Genomic DNA, 25,958 nt, shown 5'->3' with positions numbered 1-25,958 from the left:
CATTAATTGCTGATTTTTAGGATATAGTGCTTAAAGGCATGCCGATGGATGCACAACATGTATAAGGAAAACCACGCAGTTACTTACAGTAATCACTATAGGAAAATAGGTCTGAAATGGTCACGGATTGCTCCGGATTGTTGGCACTTAAATGAATCCAAACGATCCATGCGTTGGGAGAATTAAAAAATGAAAAAATTTAAATTATGGCGCCTTTTTAAAAGTAAAATGAAGTCACAAGCCAAGTAAATCTATAATAAATTACATAGGAATAGTGGATATTAAAGATCCAACATATTTTAAAGCCGAATGTTTGAAGAAACTATGAAAATTCTCTTAATTTGACCTGATAGCTTACGAAAATACAATCCTCATAAGCGCTCAGGTTATTTTAAGTAGTGCACGCTATGGCATCGGAGTTGACTTGCTTGCTCTACTAAAAATAACATGACCACTGCCAAGCGTCCGTATATTCGCCTTTTATTAGTGCATTTGATAATAGTTTCACTGGTCTAACAGCTGTTTTGAAATGGTTGATTCTCCTCAGAGACGAGGCAATTCACTTTGTTCAAAAGAACATCAATGTCCAAACCAAGACCCCAGGAATAAAGTATCAGTCATAGGTTAATTCCAACCTCTTGATATCTGAATTGTCATGGTCTGCATGCTGCTCCTGAAAACCTGAAGGAAAAAGAGAAGGGAATAGGTTAAGTCCATATCATGGCATGAGCCTTCTCGAGGCTCACCCACCTTTGTCTTGTCCTTCTATTTCTATACCCAGGGTTTCACAGGACTCCCTTCCCCTCTCCCTCGAAGGACATTATATTACTCATTGGATTATTGTTGGATCTGAGGCTACTAAAGGTAGTTCGAAGCGTCAGATAAATTTGAATTCTCTCATTTCTTAACCTACATAATAGTGGTGACGTGCACCAATGCTTTATGAACTGAGAGTTCTGGAAAAGTTACCGTTCTAAAGGCAGAAATTTCGAGGTAAGGCTGTAGAAAGATCTAATTATCGTAGACTATAACTTGCTTGCTGGATTTTTGTGCATCCCACTGCCGGATTGTCCATAAATGGTACTTGACTTCTTCAATTAGTAAGATGATTTTTATTTTGCTAGTGATTGTTGGGGGAATCTGAAGAAATAGGACTTCCTCTACTCTCAACCTGGGAACACGTAGAGCCGTACTAATACGAAACGAAATACATCTTATTAGATGGCAGTAATAAAAGGTGGGATTAACTGTTCTAAGCTGTCCACATATGCAAAAAGTTGTGCTGTCAGTCTGAACACTCCAGGACAGGTCTTACCTTGAAGGGTGATTACTTGAAAACAGTCCCATGTCCAGATTCAAATTCGGTGCTAGGCGATTATGAAATTGGAAGGTTTTTGAGTTTTTTGAGTACACATGTTTGGATTTTGGAGATACAGATTCATTCCTTTGACTGATGTGTGTCTAAGAAGATGACCTGTGGTCTTATAGTATTCGAGAATTTGTTATGAGATAACAACTTTTGCGGTTTTACACTGAAGTGAGAAAGAGAATACCCTAGGAAGCACTTGATGAGATGATGGCTAAGATGAGAGAAGTGAATTTCCTTAATCATTGTAATAGTGTTAGTAAAGAAGCCATATGTGGTAACTGGGAAATTAAATCTGCCTTGTAAGCAATGGAGAAGTTGATGTTGAAGCTCTACACTCTTGTTTGCAATGATTCTAAAAGAAATGGTGTTAGTAAAGAAGGATATATGATACCTGGGAAGTCAAATTCGCCTTGTAAGTAATGGAGAGGTTAATGCTAAAGCTTTAAATTCTTGCTCCACTTCTTGGTCGCGACGATTGCAAAAGAAATGGAGTAAGGGCTTGTACAGATCAGCTTCTGTATATTTCATTATATCTGTAAGATGGATGACGTGTTGTAGTGCAGAGATGACCACAATTTTGATGGCAGTGGCTCTTGCTGAAAAGAAGAGAAGACTGATATGTCTCATTCACGTAAAGTGATTTTGCTCTTGCTGGTCATGTCTACTGTTGTCACAGTGTTTGAGCTACCAGGAATAGTACTCCTAGGGTATTTATAGAATCTGTCATTGGGATTAATATCTTGATTTTATTAGCTTTGGTCTCAAGTCTCCTGCTTTCTACTGAGGGATGGATTATGTTAAAGAAAGTGTTCATAGAAATGCTATCTCTGAAGGTACAGAACAGATCATATGCATAGGCGATAGTCAGGGACGGTCCGAGAGTATCATATGCCCCTAGGCAAAGAAAATCTAGGCGCTCCTATACATTGTCTCTCTATATATATTTTGTCATACTTACACAAGCACACGTACACCTACACATGTGGATATTTATAAAAGTAATATCATTATGAACCTTAAAAAAAATTTTTTTTATGTTATTTATGTTCCAGAAGGAGGAAAAATCTCTGCACTTGAGGTTAAGTATACAAAGAGCAGGGGAGTGGAAGAAATAGAGAAAGGCGAAAATAATATAGGATCATCAGCGAACACCAGGACTGCTTGACTTATTTCATTTTTTTTTTATTAATAATCAAGGTTTTAACTAATTTTTTTCGAGGGTTGTAATTTTGCCCCGAACTTTATAGCAAAATCTAGCGCCTCGAAGTCTTTGCAGCCATAGGCGATTGCCCAGGTTCGCCTAATGATAAAACCGGCCCTGGCGATAGTAGTGGTATCCGCTTATAATGGGGATATTTTTCACCCATTTCCGAAACGGTTCTAATGCCCGAGAGAAACGTAGTGCCGAAGGACAATCTTGACATACTCCTTTGTAAAGTGGCATAGGATCTGATATGTATCTGCTTACTATCAAACTGGTTTATTCTTATGAATAATTTGTAGTCCATGTAAGTCATGGACTACAAATTATTGCCTACTATTCTGTCATCTCTGTCTTGCTTGGGAAGGAATATTGTGTAACTCTTGGTGAAGTCTGCTGGTATGTCCCCAGTCTGGAAGAAATTATTAAAGAACCGAATTGGCATGAGTAAGAAGGGGTTTCATGCTGCTCCATAAAATTCTATTCCCAGGCCGTCTGGCACGGAACGTTTCTTGGCCTGCACTGCTTTATCTGCTAGTTTGATTTCACCTGCTATTAGAGAGCTGTTGTGGATTATCTGAAGATCAGTCGGCAAACTTAGCATGTACCATATACCTTGAACGATATCTGCTTGCTAATCCGAGGAGGTTGCTTAGTGGTCAATAAATAAAAGCCTCTAGAAATTTCTGAGTTTTCCTACTTTGTTTCCCTGTAGCATGATTTCCTTAATGGTTTTCTTCTCTGTAGCGGTCCAGATTCCCCTTTTGTAAAAGACAGCTGAAGGAGCATTCCCTTCTCTGAATCACATCCTTACTTTGAAGTTTTCATCTTCTGCTCTCTTAAGAAGTCTCCTGTGAGACCACTGTATAAATAAAGGGTCTTCTCCAAAACTTAGACGATCCATCAGATCGCTCTAACCTCAACAAGTGGCCTGAAGGTTCATTTAATTCACCACTCAACGGCGGTTCTATTCATCAGCGATAAATTTCCATACCACCGAGAAGAACCGCTTATATCCCAGATGAAGACATTTACTGAAGTGGCCATCTCGGAGAAAACTAATGCTTGAAAGCTTTGTTATGTGCATCGTTCCTCTCCAAAAACTCTGGCGATCCCGTGGATCACCAAACAATGAGTGACACAAAGGATAATTTAACTCAGCCGTGGTTCTACTCAATGACAGGCTCAGTGGTAGAGTAAGCTTGTTACTGAGTTAAACGATCACTCTATACTCACTGAATGACCCTCACTCGGTGAGTTTAGAGTGATCATTTAACTCACTACTGGAAGGGGTGAGGAATCGCCTAGTATTTGGATAAGACCCTTTATTTATACAGTGGTCTCCTAGGAGAACCAACCAGTTTGAAACAGCTGTCAGGCCAGTGAAACCTTATCAAATGCACTAATAAATGGTGAATATACGGACGATTGGGCAGCGGTCATGTTCGTTTAAGTAGTGCAAGCTAAGGCAATCCAATGCAGATGATCGTATTCTTGTAACCTCTCTGTATAATATAATACTGTACATGTTTATTACCATTGGTCAATTCTTTCTATACAGAGTAAACTTATGAAACCTATCATACTGTTCTAAAAACGACTGTGTTTCATAGTTGAATTTAGCAAGCTATTAAACCCCCATTCTCTTGAACTATTAATACAATACAGAGCACACTGAGATTACCACTCATTAGATGATCTGAGTGTGTGAAACGCTCAACAGCGGAGGTAGACTTTTACCTCTTTAGGCAAATCCGTAATTGATGCCTTTTATAGTTTGAAAGTTGCAATACAACATATCATACCACTGGCGCCCTTGGCAACTGCTCCAATGCCAAAGTGTTCCTAAGCCGCCGGGAATACAGCTTAATAAAGCTCATAAAATTGTCACAGATGAAATAGACCGAGTTTTAAAAGATTTTAAACGTATTTTACCGCAAATATTTCATGTTTTCTTTTTAATTCAATGCATTGAGAAAAATTTTATTCTTGATGTTTTCTGTTAAACAACAAAGAAATTCTCAGAATTTTTTTCCTTTATATTTACATTTGTTAACATTTATATACATTTACATTTAGGCACATTTATTTACATATACATTTACTACAAAATTCTGATGTAAATATATATAGATGTCTTGAATAATATACTGAAAATCTCAACTAATTATCTATTGTACTGTTTTAAAAAAGTGCATGGCGCTATGAAGCAGATTAGGAATAACAGGGCAAATAGATTTGATATTTGTGTTTCTGCATCAAAGTGGAACCATACATTTGATGAGTCGAAACCTTAGAGACGAAAAAGGCCTGAAGTGACAGAATATTGTCACTTCAGGCGTTTTTCGTCTCTAAGGTTTCGTATACCTGGTATAACGACATTCTTAATGGAAACACACTCTGCTCCGCAGACTGTGTTCACGCATGCAAAAAGAATAGATTTATTTTTTCAATAAACATAGCTGCTAAATAAAAAACACATTTTTCTTAACAGATGCTTTCAAGTTTTCAGTTCCAGACAATATGTGTAACAGCTGTTTAAAATACATTGGATACAGAAAGCGCTCAATTTTATGAAAAGGAAAATGAATATATATATATATATATATATATATATATATATATATATATATATACTGTATATATAAAACTTGAAATCAGTTGGAATTCCGTTTCATATATTCTATATCATGCAGACACTTAAATGCTAATTGCGTTTAAGTGTCTGGATGGAACTAAAGCTTTGTGAAAATGAGGCTCGACGCATAAACCGCATACAGGGCCGAATTTAGACTTGCTGAGGCCCTAAGCTATACAAATCCCAGAGGCCCCCTACTGTTTTAAATTACATCAGCTGGTCTTTTTGTTTTTTTTTATTTGAGGCCCCGGCAGATTGCGAGGCCCTAAGCTGTAGCTTTTTTAGCTTATACGTAAAATCCGGCACTGACCGCATACATACGCTAAAAGCTAGTTCCCGCCAGAGAATAAGGGAACAGTAGGCATCCAGGTGCGAATGTGACATGCATTGCCGGCTCTAGGGGTTCTGGCACCCCAATGCAATTTTAAGTTGAGTGCTCCTTACTTTTTTTTAAAAATGTACTTAAAATTTAAAGGTTAAATAATCCAAACACATATTTTTATGTAAAAATTGTGCATTTTGAAAAATACATATATTAACTTCCCAACTGGTCAGGACATCTATATACATCCAGAAAATATAGATACGATGCACACTATCTGTTTAAAGAACATAGATAAATTTGGCCATAATGTGCATTAGAAGGTGCGATAATCCTTCGCGCTGAAGAGAACACTTAACCAGATTATCTTGCGATCATAGCTACGTCTCAGTTGCCTGTAACAATACATGCAGTTCCTTGTTCTATGCTGAGTAACTGGCCTTTTAGTTATATTGGATAGACTAAAAATATAGCAATTATTTTTATTTTTGTTTTCTCCTTTTATCGTACAATTTTTAATGTCAGGACAAAATAAGAGATCCTTACATACTTTCGTCACTTAAATATTACATTAGAGAGGAGGAGTGCTATTAATGATATCAGATGACTTAAATCCAGTTATGGGAGAAATGTAAGGAAACAATGATGGTACAGTGTCCCATATAGCGATGTGTTTGAGTCTATGAACAGGGCCGACGCTACCATTTAGGCATACTAGGCCTAGGGCGAAAGCCATGAAGGGGCCCAAAACTTCAAGCTATGCTTCATTCATACTTTACTAAAATATCAAAATTAAATAGTGATATATGATTTAGGTATCGATTCTTTTTCCTTATCCATCACACTATTTTACTATTTAACTCTTGGTTCTTTTGTTCCTTACCTAAATGATTTGAACTTACCGTTATTTAAAAGTCACTTAATATGCCGGCAAAGGTTGGTCGATTGGTAGAGCCTCTGCTACTAATGGCTCAGTTAAGTAACTTTGAGCGCGGTTAGTAGTTGGAAAGGGCCAATCGTTCGATGCTGTTGGTACACTCTGCCTCGATGAGTCTTTGGACTCCCTGGAGGTGTCAAATAATAATTAAAAACACTTTAAAATATTAAATTTCGGTATGTTATAACTTTTTTTTTTTTTGTAAATGAATTATAACAGAGTATTTTAAAATTAATTAAAAAATAAAATAAAAAAAGCCCTATTAATTTAACCTGAAAGACAATTTTATTTTGTTTAATGTCAATTAGAAACATTTTAGTTCATGAAATAAGGGGCGCACTTGTAAACTTTGCCTAGGGCGCAAAATAACCTGGCACCAACACTGGGTGTGAAGTGGAGGAGGTTAACAGAATGAAATATATGGTGAGGTGCCACAGACCCATCAGCTCAGTTGTAGGGGACGAATCAATGCATTGCCAATTTAGCCTTATGGGTACCAAGCGAATGATCATTATGAGTAACTTTAATTTTCCAAACATTGATTGGGTAGAAGATAAATCTCATGATAAGAAAGAACAGGCATTTATTGAATTGTTGCCAGACAACTTTCTCAAGCAGCATGTGAAAGAAGGAACTCGAGGTCAAAGAGTATTGGATTTGCTTATAGCATCAGAAGGGATCTCTGTCAAGAATATGGATATTTTGCCACCAATTGGTGACAGTGATCATGCTGTTCTTGGGAAGTATCTACTTGTATTGAAGCTCCGATTAAAACAGGCTACATGCTGAACTACAAAGCTAAAAATTATGATCAACTTAGAAGAATACTATCTTTTGGTCCCATAGTATCAGTTACTGAATTGAAAAAATGTCAGCAATGCATGGGAATCTTTGAAAAAGTGCTTAAATGAGGTTTTATCTCAATGTATCCGTAGTGTTCAAAAGCATAAATAGGTTGGGAGTGAAATGTATGTGCAGCCCTATTAAGCAAGAGATCCACAATATCGTGAGAGAAGTTATGAAATATATCACGCTCAGGCCAGAAAAGTAGCGAGAATTGTGAGAAAAGCTAAAACAGAGTATGAAAAGAAATTGGCCATGCAAGCTAAAGGCAATCCAAAAGAATTTTATCGTTATGCCGCAAGCAAAAGAAAGAGTGTGGAAGAATATATTGAATGCAGATGGTACACGAGTGTCGGAAGCTAAGGAGATTGTTCAGTTAATGAGTGCTCACTTTGCTAAGATATATCAACCAGGTGTATGTAGCATGATGCACAGTGCTACTGCTACGTTGGATGAAGAGTTCGAGGTTCATGAAAATGAGGTTGAAAAGCTCTTGCATAACCTGGATAAGAATTTGTCAATGGGGATAGATGGAATATCTGCCCATTAGTTAAAGGAATGTTCAGCTGAAGTGGCTAGGCCTTTCACACATTTGTATAACTTGAGTCTCAGCTCAGGAATGATACCACAGGAATGGAAGGAATGTATGATAGTTCCATTGCACAAGGGTACTGCAAAAACTGTGTCTAACTACCAACCTATTAGTATCTCTGGTGTGGTAGTGAAGATATTCGAGAAGTTGGTAAGAACTCGCATACAGAAATGGGTAGACAAGCATTCTATACTCTGCAGGGAACAGCATGGGTTTACTAAAGGAAGCAGTGGCAGCTCGTGGGGGTGTTGCAACTTTCGAAATATATACATACACACTGTAAGTACAGTGTATGCGTGTTTGGATAAAATATCAAAATTATGGTAAAAATTTAAAAAAAAATTAAACATGAAAAAATATTGTTTATTATCGAAAAAATTATAGTTTAGTATAATTCAAAATTACTTAAAAATAAAATCCATTCCTTTAATTGTAATTAAAAGAATGGATTTACAATTTTTGGACATTACAATTAAATCCTTTAATTGTAATGTCCAAATACTTAAGAGACGGAGTAAACACGATAAGTACTACAAACACTAAGCATCTCACTATGACGTGCATATGCTTGCGAGCGTAGCAATATGACACTGTGGTAAACACAGTGCTGCTAGCGTGCTTTGCCCTCCTAAGTGCTATAAGATGGATTTTTATTTTTTATCCAAAATAAGACAGCTGTATAGGATTGTTGATGATAAAATTAAATATTACAAGCAAATATACAGGGTGGCCATAATTTAACTTTCCCTCTTTGGAGGTATCTGTAGCTAAAACTAATACACGGAATGAGACATTTTATATTTAGACTTTCGAAGGCATGGGTAGATGAATTCCGCGAAAAAAAGATTTAGCACGAAAAGTCGCCGATAGGGAAAATTTTGGCGCTGGCGGAGCCGAATAATAAGAAAGCAATCAAATATATTTGCAATAAACAAGTAAAAAGGATAATGCAAATTTTACTGTGAATATGACAGCAGCGCCACCAATTCCGCTTAAAAAGGGATTGGGAGCGTTCAGGCAGTTATTCGAATGACTAACGAATTGTGCTCAATTATGAATCCTACCTTGCTTCAGTGTGCAATGCTGTAGTCTTCTAAATTCCCATCAGGAATTTAGAAGACTTCATAACCTGCATACAGGTCTATGTCAGCTGTAGCACTGAGAGCTATGATTAAGAAGTTTGAAGAAACTGGATCACTAGGAGTTAGACCTGGCAGAGAACGGAAAACAGTGCAAGAAGAGACAGTAACAGTAATCTGTGGTGTACGTGGGTGGCATTCCCAATTTGCATGTCTTGAAAGAGAACATAAAACGGGCTGTTATAAACATCCAATCCGACTCCTTACATTCAGCTGTAGAGCATGTCACACACCAGATGCAATTTGTTGTACAAGAAAGGTCAGCACATCGAGGACCCTGATTCTGGTGAATAAAACATTTCCTGCGAGTTCAATCACTACATTAATTTGTCTCTCGCAAGTTGTTTTAGTTTAATTATTATCATCATTGTAACGCGTCACATATCCAGCTGGAATGAGTGACGTAGCTGTCGCTTACACCTTCGAAATGTTATTCCATTTTATCTACCTGTTCTCATAAGGTTCATTCCATAGTCCTGCTATTATCGTGGTCACTCGTCTCTGGATCCTCTCCACCTCCTTATACTACATATAGCGAAAAACAACTTGAAGTTTTTGCTAAATGTTATTGAAAGGCGCAGTATTTATTAAAATATATTTAGTGCATATCCACATTTAATAAACACTAATATTAAAATGGGTTTTTATTTTATTTTTTCCACTCACTTCAGTGCCCCGATGCACCGCATCGTCTGCTTACCATGTTAAACCAGCCCTGCCCAAGGCCTATGGATGTTTGCTAATACTTGAATTGCTAAAACACATTCTTTCAAACTTCTTGATTATTTGGCATTCTAAAACACTGCCAAATCATTCAATTTACAAATGTTCTTTAACAAAGCTTCTCAATTACGTATGATCACGAAATCACTATTAGAATTCATCAACAGCAGATGTTAAATTTCCGCAATGAACGTTATATGTTAAGCAGACGTCAAGAAATTCTCATTTGAGAACTGCCCAGTGTATGTATGTTCAGTAAACTAACAGCCCACACTCAATAAATTAGATCCTACACACACTGTCCAGCGATTCTAGCTTTGGCTAGCATATCATATCGAACTAATAAATCAATAATATTACTCCAATATTATTGGAGTAATATTGCAAAAAAAAAAAAAAAAAAACCAGATGTCACTTCAGTACAAAAATTTTACAGGGGGTTATTTCAGTCATGATCACTGAACTATGAGTAAAGGAAATTGAGCAAAGCTTCAGACAAAAGTAATGATGATATGTCAATTTAGGAGGCAATTTCTGTAAATGCAATTTCACAAGTTTTAAAAGAGGTATACCATGATTGATACAAAATTAATAACGGAAAAAAACTCACGTACAAAGATTATTTAATAGTATAATTTTCGCCTGTGTGTCATAGGCATCTTCAGTACATATTAAGCTCAAATTAAACAATGACAATTCCAAAAAGCGCCACCTAAGTAGCTGGTGTAAGATAACTAAAAAGGTCAATATCAATACAGGATCAAGCTTACCCGAGAAGTAGAATCAAATAAGCAGTTAGCCTTTTTAGATCTTCTAATTCTTTGCCAACCAGATGGTAACCTACATTTCTTAGTTTATAGAAAGAAGACTCATACAGGCCATTATATCCATGCGGAATCTCATCACCATCCCAGTCAAGAACTATCAAAACACTGGTTCATCGGGCCCACTCCTTTTGTTCTTCAGACGATCTTTTACAGAAAGAACTACAATTTATAACTTCTTCCTTCCTATCTAATGGTTATAAGAATTGCTTCATTAAAAGAACTTCGAGTAGTTTTAATATGTCTTCTTCTTCAAACACAGAAGAAATAACACACATTCCTATCCCTTATGTACAAGGCATCAGTGAACGTATAGCAAAAGTTTTAAAACCACTGAATATTTTTGTTGCCTTTCGACCATTTAGAAAAATCTCCACCTTTCTCACTTCTCCTAAGGACAAGCTTCCACATCTTAATCATCCAGGTGTCTACCAGATTCCGTGCTCTTGTGGATTATCTTATTTCGGACAAATGGGAAGATCTGCCTCTATTCGGCTAGAAGAATACCAATCTTATATTGAATACTTTAAACCTGAAAAGTCTGGACTTGCAGAACATGCCATCTTCACTAGACATAGAGTTCATTGGAGAAAGACAAGAGTTCTTCACAAAAGTCAATTCCTTATGGGATGCCTTTTTAAAGAAACATGTGAAACTCTACTTCATTCTCCTAACTTAAACAGATCCGATGGCTTACATCTATCCCCTTTATGGGAGATAGTACTTTACAAATCAGCTAATCTTTCCCAACTTTTTATTGTATTAATTTTTTTATTTTTAGAAAATTTATTGACCTTTTTAGTTATCATACACCAGCTACTTAGGTGGTGCTTTTTGGAATTGTCAGTTATTAATTTGAGCTTAATATGTACTGAAGATGCCTGTGACACACAGGCGAAAATTATACTATTAAATAATCTTTGTACGTGAGTTTTTTTCCCGTTATTAATTTTGTATCACTATTTCACAGCAAGATATATTTATTCTAAGACAATATGTTGAGGAAGGGGAGATATGTAGCTGATTGAACTAAATGTGCAATTAGGTAGTCATAAAGTGGAGATGCACAAGATGCACCTGGAGAACTGCAATTATCTCATTTCACATCAGATGATCTCCATTTCACAGACATGACACCATGAATAAGTCAGTGTGTGTGTGTGTGTGAATCAACAGAAAACTGCATGCAATGGAATTTACGTAGCCGATTCGGTTCCTAACCTCTGGCACATATTCACATCATCAGATAATTGGAATGTGCCAAGGTATACAGCACTTGGACTGTTCAGCAATAAAAACATATTGTTTATACCTATACATACACTCCATCCTTTTTATGCTTTTCAGATGCAAGTATCAATAATCTGAGGTTGCCTAGATTATTTTTATTTTCAATTTCTCTCCAGTGGAATAAAGCAGCCTGCAGATTTCTAAAAGTTATCTGAAAGTATATTTATTAATATTTTGGTAATCAGAATGGAATGAGTGGGTTTGTTAAAATTTTTCTGATTTGAAATAGCTTAGTTTTAAGGTTGAACTTTTCTCTCATTGAACTGCATGCAGCACAATACCACGTATGATTTAACTGAATAAGCTTTTCAGTATTCATTCATCATGATGCTATTATTAGGCTCTATTCTATTATGGAAATAGGCCTCTCCACTAGATCATAATAAGAAAAGTTGTGACTGCAAGTAATTCTTGATATGGATTGTAGATTACTGGTACCACCCATAAGTGCACCTAATATAGAAAATACAGCATTTGAATTAGTAAGTCTGATTTGCTCAACATGCTCTTTTTAATTCTTTACACTAAAAAGTGCCTCAGTCACTTGGTCAAAATCTTGGTATTATTACTATAATTATATAGGTAATCTCCATGAAGTTAGCAGTCCCATTGCAGGATATCCATTATTCGCACAATACCTTAAAACTTATTAAATGATGAAGCACTCACAAGTGCCTCTGGCAACCCATTCACCATAATCCAAGCAAAAAATGTAGTGCAACACACCCTGGTTACACTCTCTCTTACAGTTTCCACAGATGATCCCTAGTTCTCTCCCTTCCTGATGCATACTGAAATAAAGCCTTCAGTGTCAACCCTATAAACCCCTTTAATAAACTTATATGCTTCCACCATGTCTCATCTTTGTGTCAGCCAGTTTCTCCAGCCCACAGACCATCAATCTATTCTCATGGAGAGAATTCCATAGACTTGCCACAATTGTTGTCACTCACCTCTAGACCCTCTGCACCACTTCTTCATCCAAAAGTCCAGAGGTGGCATTTTAAAGTCTTACATAGGGGAACAATAACTTCTTTATCCCTGCTTGTTAGAGTGTTCTTCAATAATCACATAACCTGCTGTGCTGTTTTTGCTACCTCTGCAACAGGCACTCTAAACTCTCCCTGTCTACAATGCTACCCAAGCCCCTGGCCTTGCAATTCAGTTCCATCAATACAGTATACAGCTTGTAAGTTCTTCCCTAACTGCATCACTTTACACTTGGACACATTAAACTGGTAGCCATTTACCTTTGCCCATTCTGGTGGTCTATTTCAGTCATCCAGCAGGATCTCTAACACCTTTATTTACCATTGCTCTTCCCAGTTATTTCTTGCCAAATCATTTCCTACATTATTGATGTACAAATTAAGCAGCAGAGGACCAAGAATTGAGCCTTTTAATACATCAATGGTCACCTGCCTTCTCCTGGACTCAACTCATCCATAAACTACACTTTGGAATCTGTCCATCAACCTTTCTCTAATTCAAATCACCAGATTCAGATCCATCCCCATTTGCTCCAATTTACGCAATACAGTTTATGTGGAATCCTGTCAAATGCCTTTGCAAAGTCCAACAGCATCACTGAGTAGCCATTTCCTCTATCCAATTCTATAAATAAAAACAGGTTCTCATCCTATGTGATATTTTTGTGGAATAATACCAAAAATCATATTCTTAGCTATGATTCTCGGTGTACTATTTGATATTCCTCAGAGAAATTGAACAAATTATGAGATTTAGAGTATGATATATTTGTCACTTTCTTGTTCAAGTCTGTAATTCTCTTTAATTTCTAGAATGGCCATATAATTGTCTTTGAAGTTAGATATATACACAATAGAATTATTTATTGTTTTGCAATTCTACAGAGAAAATAACTTTTGTGAAATTTCTTTTGAAGGAAAAAGTATGTAACCTAGCAGACAGGAATGCATCTATCACAAATACATACAAGATATGTGTATGATAGACAGTCAAAGGGGTGAGATAATAATAGATAATGACAAAGTACTCCTACTAAAAATAGCACACTGCTGTTCTGAATGTTACAACTAAGCTTGCTGGATATTCTGATATTCTCTCTCTTAAAACTACATACAGGAAGGAACTCCATAACTAGCCAAAGAAAATGACTAGAATATTTATATGAATTTAATGGCAAATTCAATTTTCCATAAATATATGAACATCTACAATGCAGGCTTGAGAAAGAAAGAAGCTTCCTGATAAGCATACCACTAAACAGGAATATGGCTGTCAGCAAAGTCATGATGGTGATTTTTCTTAATGAACATGCTGGCTTCCTGACATATTGTTTGATATGTCAGGAAGACAACAGCTGTATATCTCCCAGTGGTGGCTACTTCCCATACTGAATGAAGCCATTAATGCAGCTGCTATCATTATCACGGCATGCTGACAATAAGTGGTTTAGCATCTAATTTTACCCATGACTTCATCAAGACAGAAGAGTCATTCAAGTTTTTTTTAACACAATTCACAAAATATTAGTAGATTTGTAAGCTATATAAGTTATTCCAAGATTGACTAGATGAATTTTATTGAAATTTGCTATTTGAAATCTTTAAAAATATCTGTTGAGCCAGTCCAATTTTTTATTTTAATCTGATCATTTATAAGAAGTATGGCTTACAGAAGTTTGGAAAAATAAAACGTTTGTGAAACACTTGAATGTCTATACAATTTCATAACAGTGTGTTTAGAATGAAGTGCTGCTGCTGAATTCCCACATAGCCACTGAACTGAAGAATCTAAATTAGTAGACGGAGGGTTAAGAGAATATAAAAACAATTTTAAAAATTCAAAAATAAAAATAAAGAAAAATTGATAATTATCCTTGTTGAATATTAAACATGAATAATATTTCTAATTATTACATTTAAAATCAGCACATTTCAAAGATGAAGGGGGGGGGGGGGATTGAATTAAAATATCTCAGAAGTGAGAAATTTATTATTATTCTATTATTATAGAATAACATATCATTATAATAATATTATTACATTTTTCTGATTTTATTTTCTATCACCCCCCCCCCCCCAATCAAATTAAGCAGGTGTCAACTAATGCAAACATGTTAACCATACCAAATTTTATATATTTCCTGCATGCTCTTTTTAACCAAAAAAAAAGCCAACAGTTGGAACTTGGATTTTTCTAAACTAAAGTTTCATGTTGCTCCTAATGTCAAAAAGAGAAAGAGGAGGAGACTTAGGTGAACAGTTTTTTTCTGACAGCATTATGAACATCAAAATTTCAAGATGCACAAAAAAACACCCAGTCTCAAAGAATGAGCACTTGGAAATAAATTTTGAAAATTTTATGTATTTTTCTATAAATGAAAGCAAATAATGTAATTTATGGTGAAAAGCTTGCCTCTTTCTTCAGGTGGTTCAAACAAAGACAAAATACACTATGTAATAAATGCACTAATAAAGAAACTTTAATATAAAATGCTCATTAAAAAGTTAACTGTTTCTATGCTTATATACAACTTTACTCAACATCTATATTACAGTATAATTAATGAGTATGCATAGTTTACTATACATTTATAATTAGTCACCTTTTAACTACCATTTCAAAAAATTCAGATACTGAACTTAAAATGCAGGCTGTTTTTTTTTTTAAAGATATAAAAAAAAATAATAATATACAAAAATGAGATGTACCATTTACCTTACTAGCTCACTTTTACTCTTTCTGTTAAATTATAAAACTTTACACATCAAATATATGCTACATTTGAAAATATTCTTAAACAATTCAGTCTGTTTATAAGTTTCAAAAAATTCAGATACTGAACTTAAAATGCAGGCTGTTTTTTTTTAAAGATGTAAAAAAAAATAATAATATACAAAAATGAGATGTACCATTTACCTTACTAGCTCACTTTTACTCTTTCTGTTAAATTATGAAACTTTACACATTAAATATATGCTACATTTGAAAATATTCTTAAACAATTCAGTCTGTTTATAATACAACTTGAAAATATCTAGAAAATACAAAATATAAATATAATTTATATTTTCATCCAAAGCTAAAAAATGAAATCATTTTTTATTTTTTGATAAAAATATAAATTATACCATGTAGATTAATTATACAACATTTCATATAAAACTATCTTGATTGTTTAAAAAAAATATATTTACAATTGTGCATACTTATGTTCATTACAATTACTATCATAATGTCCACAAGTGATAAAAATTTTTACTCAGCGAGAGAGAGGCAAGAATAATTCAAGAAGTCTTTGCTTTACGTTTCTTCAAATGAGGCAAAAATGTTCTCTTTTTCTTTTCTTTATGATCCTCATCTCCATTTAATGAATTTGAATCTGCTAAATTTTCTTCACCTAAAGTTGAGTTAGTTAGGCTATTACGTAACATTGTATTTGTAGTTCCTGATTTCCTCCATCGACCTAAGGTAGCAGTTGATGGATGATGGCTGTTGTCAGGGAAATTAAGACAGGATTCTGACATGGATAATTTTTGGGTTGATACATGAATATCTTGAAGGGAAGAAGTGGGATTATCATGACTGAAACTTTTAATCATTTTCTTCTGATTTTCACTAATTGTAGCATCTTCATGAGAACTAAAGTAATAAAAATGCCAAAAAACACGCAGACATAAATAAAATGAGAACATTTTGTTAAATTTCACACACACACAAGGCAAACAGAAAAAGACCAATTAAAATAACTTTGTATTAATGCAGTGCATAATCATTTAAATTACAAAATTTAAAAGAAATTGCAAGATGTTCTAATTAATTTAAACTTCTTTACATAATTCTGTTTACAGAAGATGTTTATTGTTAGTTAATTAAAACTGAAAGAAAAAAAAAAAAAGGTGTGTACAACTAATGTTGTGTTGGTGAGATTTTGTTTATCAAAACAATAGTTTGTTGTAAAAAGAATGTAGCAGCACTACCTGTGATCTCACTATTAACAGATGACCAGCGAGGCTGTTAAGCCCAACCATGTCTCCTGGTTAAATTGCCAATGGAAACAGTTTTTTTCCATTTAGCAGCAATAGGAAGAATTGGTAAGACATATCTTCCTATTTCATTGAAATTAAAATACCTGTAGACACTTTTCTACTGATGACATGAAACAGATATGAAGTTGAAAAGAGGAGTCATTTTGATTGCACCACTGAAACACACACACTGTCATCACTGAACAGCTCCTTGCAACACTCAGCTGTTGAGATGTCATTCACATAGTCACAAATCATAATGAATACAGAATAGTACGATACACTGTAATATGAGTAGAACAGTTGGACACAAGAAAACGACATACAGTGCAGAAAAGAAAGAAGGAATGGTTATAGGAGAAAAGAAAGAGGTTTAAATGATTTCCTCAAGAAATATAAAAAAAAAATATTATTATACAGGCACCTCAATGGAGTTTGAAGACTCAATGCAGAAGACCTTAACTATCTACACAATCTATCATACCTCCATATTTCTTTGTGGACCCATTAATAGACAAAGTGCTACCAACTCTGGAAACCCATTCCATTCATTTACAACCATCCAAATGAAAAATCTAGTTCTCACACCTCTACTTATCACACTTTTGCTCAACTTCAAATATCTCTTCATGGGCACATTAACAGACATTAAAGGCACATCTGAAAAGATATCTAGGGTGCTTAACAAAGCACCCTAGATATCACCAACTGTGCACCGTATTTAAACCTTACGTGAAATTGTCAACTCTCATCCACTCACCTAAGGACAGATTCACTCCTTTATCACATCCAGGAGTCTATGAAGTGCCCTGTTCATGTCATCGAGCCTACTACGGACAGACAGGAAGAACTGTGGACATCCGCCTCAGTGAAAACAAAAAATATATCCGGCACTTTTACTATGGCAAGTCGGGTCTGGCAGACTATGCTTTGGATATCCTGGCACACAGGATCGATTGGAAAAAAACAAAAGTACTGCACAGAAGCTTCTACAAGTCAGAGAGGTTGTTCTTGGAACCAACAGAAGCCTTAAAACATACTCCAAACCTCAACAAACATGGCTGTATAAATCTACCAAAGATATGGGAGACAGTCATCCTAAGACCAAATTAATTTTTTTTTTTTTTAAAACTTAGATGGAGCCTAATTAGGACTTTAGTCTTGTGTTACACGCTGCAATTACTTATGCTAGTCCCGCTGTTACACTGGATTGTGGTTGTCTCGCTATTGTAGCAAACTTTGTTTGTGTGCACTCAAGATGCTGGATATAATACTAGCGAAATATTAGCTTTTAAGTTAATAAATAGTTATTTTCTTATCAATCTGTGTTCGCATCAATACTGTTAAAATCCAATTCAACATTAACACAAATTAGATGGGCTGATTATATTGTCGTGGTTACAAGGTAAGATTTTGACTTTAATGCATCTTCCCAAGGCCCTCTCCTGTTCCCTGCCAAGTGCCTGTCAGTAGTCGTCTGCCTCTCATATTATTGAGATTTCGACTGCCGGTCTACACTTGGTGGAAAGAAGGGACAAGGTGGGTCCTGAAGCATGCGAATCTCCCACTAAATTACAGGTTAGGCCTAATCATTAACACCATATGATGATCTAAATTTTAAGCAACTGCTTGCAGTTTTCAAACATGTAGGAAATCTGCTTCATACAAAATGGCCGGGTAGAGTAGAGATACATCAGATCTCTGAAGTTGAATCAGAAGACTACCAACCTCCCTGACCAAACCAACCTGCTCCCAGAAGAAATTCTAAATCTAATCCGTAATAAAAATAAAAACTTCTCAAGACAACAGCAGAGAAAATACCTCAACAGAAGACACTCAGTCCTCAGACTCTGATGACTACCAGGTGGTCAGCAGGAACAAACACAGGAAGGTGACTACAGCCATAGAGCCTGAAGCACCGATAAACATGGTGGCTACAGCCGATGGACACAGCTGCACAGATCAAAGAGCAAGTCCCACTGGTGATTCTACATGCTAAAGGATGATGGTCTACAGTTGTGGAGGTCAAGAAGAACTCAGAAATTAAATTCACTTCGGCTAAAAACTCTGATGAAGGAGTCCGTATTCAACCTGAAGGAGCATTGGACTACCGTCGACTTACTAAACACATGGATGAATTGGAAATCCCATATCACACATTCCAGCTAAAGAGCAAGAAAAATTCAAAGGTGGTCATAAGAGGGCTAGTAGAAACTATAACATCAGAAGAGATAGCCTCGGACCTAAAATCACAAGGCCTCGAGCCGATAAAAGTTTTTCGAATGTATCGGGTAGACAAACGTCCCGTGCCCCTGGTTCTAGTTGAAATCAGTAAGGACCAGAGAGAAATCTATGATCTAACAACTGTTTGCAATCTAGTGATTAAGACTGAGCCACTCAGATGGAAAACATCTGCAGGGCAATGCCACCGATGCCAGAAATACGGGCATGTGCAGAAACTCTCTACAGCCGAGTACAGATGTGTTAAATGCAGAGATAAACACCCCACTCATACTTGTTCCAAACCATGCACTACTCCTGCTAAGTGCACAAATTGTGGCGGGCCGCATCTGGCAAACTACAAAGGCTGAACATTCCCCCCAACTAACCTTATGAAAGCTAAAGAATCAGGAGCTCCATCATCACAGAAACATTCAACACCTCCAGCAGTAGAAAACCCTCTACTGACTACAACTCACAGGTCGTACACCGAACCAGTTACCTCGAGTACAAAACCGGCAAATCCCACCACAAGCAATCAAAAACTCTACTGCTATTCTAACAGCTACCTTAGGGGAGATGTTAACTTCTTTCAGCAAAACCAACCCTAATCAGAATGACTCAATCAAGTTCCTGAAAAATACCCAAATCATATTCTCAATGTTTAATGGATAATCGAACTATCTCAATTAATTCCCACAGATTGCATTCTGGAATGACAACGGTCTCAGCAATAAACTCCTCGAACTACAAGAATTTGCACACTGCTTTAGAATTGATATTCTTTTGATTAATGAGACGCACCTTCGGCCCTGCGACAACCCTAAACTCAGATATTATTCTCTACTCAGAAATGACAGGCTCAATGCCAGAGGTGGTGGCCCAGCTACCTTTATCAAAAAAAAAAAAACATCCGTTATAACGAAATTAAGGAAATCACTACAACAAATATGGAAGTAAGTGGTATTGAAATCCTCACCAATAACACAGGTAGCCTAAAGCTATACTCAGTTTCTGGCAAACCTCTCCTACCCTCTGACCTCTCTCAACTGCTCAATACTAATGAAGCAACAATTGTAACGGGAGATCTTAATTCAAAACATCCCTTATGGAACAGTAAAAGTTTCAATAATAATGGGATGATTCTCTACAACTTCGCTATGCTAAGAAACATCGTTGATGCAGGTCCAATTGAACCAATGCACTATGGACTGCGAGACAGACCAGATGTGCTGGATATAGCCATTTTCAAGAACACCTCTCATCATATTCAGCAACAGGTGATTAATGACCTTAGTTCTGACCACAACCCAGTACTACTAAGCCTAGGAGGGGACCCAGAGCTCATCCCCAATCAGACTCGCACAAACCTCACCAAACTCAAGGTCACACTCCACACACTTATACGCTCAGTACCAACTATCTTCTCCTATGAAGAAATCGATGCAGCAGTCAATAATCTTGAAAATACAATTCATGCTGGCTTGGCAGCAACCTCCACTGTTACCACCCTAGCCCAAACCAACCTGCTCCCGGAAGAAATTCTAAATCTAATCCATAATAAAAATAAAATCAGATGCCGTTATCACAATACATTATCTCCCCAGGATCGTCAAGAGCTAAATAGGGCTACCAATTTAGTTCACTATGCGCTCAAAGACCACAGGAATCAGCAGTGGGAAAGAAAACTATGTTCCCTAAAAGCTAAGGATAACTCACTGTGGAAACTGGCTAAAGCTCTCCGCTCGGATCGTTCCAACACACAGCCAATCCATGGAGAAAGGGGCATAGTCTATAGAGATAATGAGAAGGCTGAAGCTTTTGCAGATGCCCTGGAGCTACAATGTAGTCCTAACTACACAAATGCGGATTTGCTTTTCATCGAAAAAATCCACCGACATGTTTGCTGCGCTCTACATCATCCCAACAGCCCTGAATATATTTGTCATACTTCACTTAGGGAAGTTTATATCATCATCAAGAAACTCAACAACAAAAAAGGCTACAGGACCTGATGCGATTACCAACAAAACTAGACAGGCGCTTCCACATAAAGCAGTTATGCATCTGGTAGCTATCTTAAACGCAATGCTCAGATTCAGTTACTTTCCCACTCGATGGAAACAAGCAGATATAATTCTCTTTCACAAGTTGGGGAAAGCACCACAGTTCTCTCAGAATTATAGGCCCATCAGCCTCTTGTCATGCTTAGGGAAAATTGCCGAAAAAAATTATTCTCAACCGTTTGCAAGATGAGGTGAATAAAAGAAGCCTTATTCCGAAAGAGCAGTTCGGATTTTGTACTGAACACATACAGCACAACTCAACAAGTCCACAGATTAGTAGAGTTTATAACAACAGGCTTTAATTGGAGACAAAATACAGGAACTATCTTTCTCGATATTGCCAAAGCCATTGATAAAGTTTGGCACAAAGGACTTATCTACAAATTAATCATGGCCAACATTCCACTATACCTTACTAAGCTCATTGACTCCTTTCTAAAAAATCGTGAATTTACTTCTCTACAATGACTACAAGACTTTCAAAATTTCCCTGACTCTAATATCTGTATCACTTCTTACGTGTTCATTCTATAAGGAAAGCAAATTCTATATCTCTAGCCGATTCCTAATTTTACTCATGTGCTTACCTGACTGTTAAAGGATATTCCTTGCTAAAAGAAACGAATCCTCTAATTTCTTTCTGGGGCCGTCTCCTCTTCAGATATTGACAAATTTATTTTTTAAAGCTGCACCAGCCAACATCTTAGAATAGAGGGGACTCTTATTCAGGGAGTAAACTCATAAATTAAATGCTTTACTGTGGCTAAGTAAATTCTGGTTTGCAGTCATAACCTCTATAACAACATGTTATACCTTTCTTTCAATCCCCCCCCCCACCGCTATAATTCAGATTAATGAGTGGCTGTTTTGATTCATATCACAGGCAAAACTCAGGTATAGAAGAAAAAACACATTTATTGGAATCTAAAGACACATACACTTAGACCAATCTCCTAAATCAAACTGATTAATACTCTAATGCATGAACAATAAATCCTTCTTTAAGTTAGAGATTAAACACACATAATATACACATTATACACTTCTAATTAATATTCTACCTACTATATTAGTCTTGCACATTAAACTAGTCACAATCATCTATAACCAGACAATTTGTCTTATGGACATTAGCCACTGCTAAATAATCACTTAAAGTTCTTAAATACTGTCCATACTCTATTATTACACAACAATGATCTTTCCCTTTTTCTGACTGGGTAATTATACAACAAAATCTGTACTTTACCATTTCTTGGGGCAGGATCTCCAGGCCTGTCTGAACTGTCCTTCTTTGTTTGAATTACCTCTAGATACTGCCATAAGCCTGCGTCCACATGGTGGGTCACTATGGTCATCAGATTAAGCTATGCTCTGCACCTGGCGTTTTTCCCTCATCTATTCTTGATCTGTTTCAGGCCATCCTCGTTTCTACAGGATACATCCTCGATATTAATCCATCAGAACTTTCAGCGAAGGAGTGAAGACAGCATATGCCGACATCTCATGCTATAGTACTGGCAGAAATTCAGACATTGAAGGGAAAGGCGCACCGTCCGATATCGTATTATCGACAAGAAACACCATCAGGAACTTCTGGTCCATGGGAGAAGTTGAATCATCATCCAGCAAAATAGGCAAAAAAAAGCCTTGAGGAAGGGGTGCAACCCTTTTTATTCTCCCTTCACTTCCCCCCTTTTTAGCACCCTGCTACTAACTGCGATAGCGCCCTCTTACTTTTCGATCTTTTCTCACCCACTACTTTCTTTGTCCACAGGAATTTTGGCACATCGCGAGATCTCTAGCACCATCTTCTGGGAAACGAATGTGCGTCGCTTTCCGAGATTGCCAATGCTTCAGGCCTGCCTGTGACCTTTGGACTATTGTTTACATCTAATTTACCCATTCATTGTATACATGATGCATTCATATATTACTAATTTATACACAAAGTTCTTTTACAATTCTACTAAAAGGAGGTAATTCTATTTCTATTTACAATTAGTACTTTATTTCTTCTGCTGGAGTACAAGTTTTTTCTCTCAGCTGATTTTTCTGACTTGTTAAATCCTGAATGAATTGTTTCCTTTTAAAAGTTCTTCATTCAGGATGTAACATCTGCAATAAAGCCAATTCCGCAATTATCCAGCTCTACTCTTGTCTCAACCGGAGAAGCCAAGTTAGCACCGAAAACAAACTATGGATTTACAAATCAATCATCAGATCCACTTTAACATATGGATCACCGGCTTGGAGCCACATTCTTCCCCTAGCAAACATCAAAAAACTACAAGTGATTCAAAATAAGTGTCTCCATACAGTGGTGTAGCTAGAGCTTTTGCTGCCTAGGGCAATCGCTGAGTTTGCCGCCCCTCTCAATACAACCAAAAATGCTACAAAAAGTCAAACGACGTACAGGGAAATAAATTAAAACACTATGTTTATTTTTGAAGTAAAACTTTAAGTTCAACATTCTAAAATGTTATTTTTCTTGCTTTTCTGTTAGCAAAATCATCGATGACATTGGTGAAGGCTATTTCATAGTATGTAGGTAATTCTTAATCAATTTTATTTAGAAAAACTCCTCTCACAACTACCAAAACTTACAGCAGTTGTGAGGAAAATTCATAGTAATATTGCTATGAATTTTCCTCACAACTTTTATTTGGAACTGAGTTCTTGAGACTGTATTTTAGAATTAACTGCAAAAGTTCAAAAAGATTCAAAGTGCCGCCCAGGGCAGACCGCCCCCCTCTGCCCTCCCCAAATCTACTTACAATCTGGTGACTGTGATATAGCTGACGAATTACTCCAGAAGCTTGATAATGAGCGCAGAGAAAAATGGATAAAAACTACAGAGGACTTAGACTTTAAAAAATCAAGTAGAAAAGCATGGAGCCTATTAAAGAAATTAGGTGGAAGTAACCCAATCGTAAAGATTCTTTGGTGACTCCAGATTAAATTTCCTGTCGAATAACCTCACTGTCTAGAGCCCTCGTGATCATCAACACACAAGGGAAGTTAAACGAACACTCAAAAAACTTACGACAAAGTGCAGATGGCAGTTCCCAATTTTAAGAGAATTTACCACAGACGAAATAACTGAGGCCTTAAAGGAGGTGAAAACTGGCAAAGCACCAGGCTTTGATGTTGTTCACCCTGAATTCTTGGTAAACTGTGGAAAAAATGCTCGTCAATGGCTATCAAGATTCTTTTCTCACATTTTAAGGACCGGAAACCTTCCAACAGCTTTTAAGAGAACCAAAATAATAGCCATATTAAAACCCAACAAGCCTCAAAATCAAGTAGAGAGCTATCGCCCAATTGCACTCCTCAGTTATAAGCCCCTCAAGAGATTCCTCCTTACCAGAATTGGGCCAAAAATGTTGAGCAAGCAGGCTTTAGGACTCAACGTAGTTGTACGGACCAAGTACTAAGCCTTACTACCCATATCGAAGCAGGCTTACAGAGATGTTTGAAAACCTCTGTTGTGTTTGTTGACCTTACTGCTGCATACAACATGGTATGGAAAGACAGGATGCTATACAAGCTGATACAAATCATACCATGCCAATCCATCATGAGACCTACTGGTAACATGCTTTCTGACAGGTTCTTCTGTGTGGTACTGGGAAACAAAATGAGCAAACTGAGAAAGCCAAACAATGGGCTCCCACAGGGCTCAGTATTAGCACCAATTTTATACAACTTATATACATCTGATCTACCGACAACTAGGTCAAAAAAATTTGCTTATGCTGATGACATAGCCCTCACCATCCAACACAAGAGCATTGAAGTAACAGAAGATATTCTCACAAATGGCCTTAGAATCATTGGAGAATACTTTCATAAATGGAGACTAACACCAAGCCTCAATAAGACCGAGGTTAGCTCTTTTCACCTAAACACCAAATTGGCAAATAGGAAACTTCAGGTCAGCTTTAACAACACAATGCTGCAGCACCACCAAGATTTCCCTAAATATCTGGGTGTTACCCTGGACAGAACACTATCTTTCAAAAGACATCTGGAGAATCTCTCTTTAAAGATCAGAACCCGTAATAACATCATACAAAAACTGTGTGGTTCTACATGGAGTTCTTCTGCTATTACACTGCGATAATCCACATTGGCCTTAGTCTACTCTGCGGCAGAATATTGTTCACTAGTATGGCTAAACAGTCCTCATATCAAGAAAACTGACACACAAATAAATGCAGCGATGAGGACAATAACAGGTTGTGTCAAATCCACTCCCCTCTACTGGCTTCCAACTTTGAACAATATTGCACCACTGAACTTACGCAAACAAAATACTCTAGTAAAAGAATACAAAAAAAATAAACAGCAATCCCCCTGTTGCCGATACATGAAGATCTCCCATATATAAGCATGAATCGCCTTAAATCCTGACGGTGTCCACTAATACTGGTTGAAGAACTAGTCAGTAGCAATTTCAATGTTAATTTAAAATGGCTAGAAACTTGGAAAGAAAAATCGCCACCAGACTTAAGTATATCCTTCCCAACCAAAATCCAAAAGGGATTGAGCTTCCACGTCACCTATGGAAAAGTCTAAATAGGATATGCACAGGACATGGTATCTGTGCAGACAGCTTATACAAGTGGGGAAGATCACCTACACCCCAATGTGACTGGGGCCATAAATCAAACCATCTGGCACATTGTGGAGAACTGCAGCATAAGAGCCTGCCCTGGTGGCCTGAGAGACTTTTTTGAGGCAGATCCCTCAGTGCTTGATTGGCTATCTGAACTA

The 25,958-nt window shown here is 36.7% G+C and overlaps 1 protein-coding gene across 3 annotated transcripts in view; it reads right to left on the bottom strand.

Moving 5' to 3' along the window:
* LOC150097965 (stromal interaction molecule homolog) overlaps nucleotides 1-25,958 on the bottom strand; it is a 279,318-nt gene that overhangs the window by 7,341 nt on the left and 246,019 nt on the right. The window contains exon 13 of one of the 3 annotated variants that reach the window (XM_090406136.1): nucleotides 6,433-6,594. In XM_090406136.1, the coding sequence (XP_090262262.1) occupies nucleotides 6,450-6,594 (145 nt within the window). In that variant the 3' untranslated portion in view covers nucleotides 6,433-6,449. Of the gene's footprint in view, nucleotides 1-6,432; nucleotides 6,595-14,546; nucleotides 14,656-15,351; nucleotides 16,508-25,958 lie in introns of those variants that run through there. The other 2 variants (XM_090406137.1, XM_090406135.1) reach the window with 2 other exon arrangements.

This window comes from Typopeltis vanoorti, chromosome 16 (assembly GCF_054136105.1).
Source record: "Typopeltis vanoorti isolate ZY-2024b chromosome 16, IOZ_Tvanoo_1.0, whole genome shotgun sequence".
NCBI classification, from domain to species: Eukaryota; Metazoa; Arthropoda; class Arachnida; order Uropygi; family Thelyphonidae; genus Typopeltis; species Typopeltis vanoorti.
Note: the sequence above shows the minus strand (reverse complement) of the source record. Positions and strands in the feature narration are given on the sequence as shown.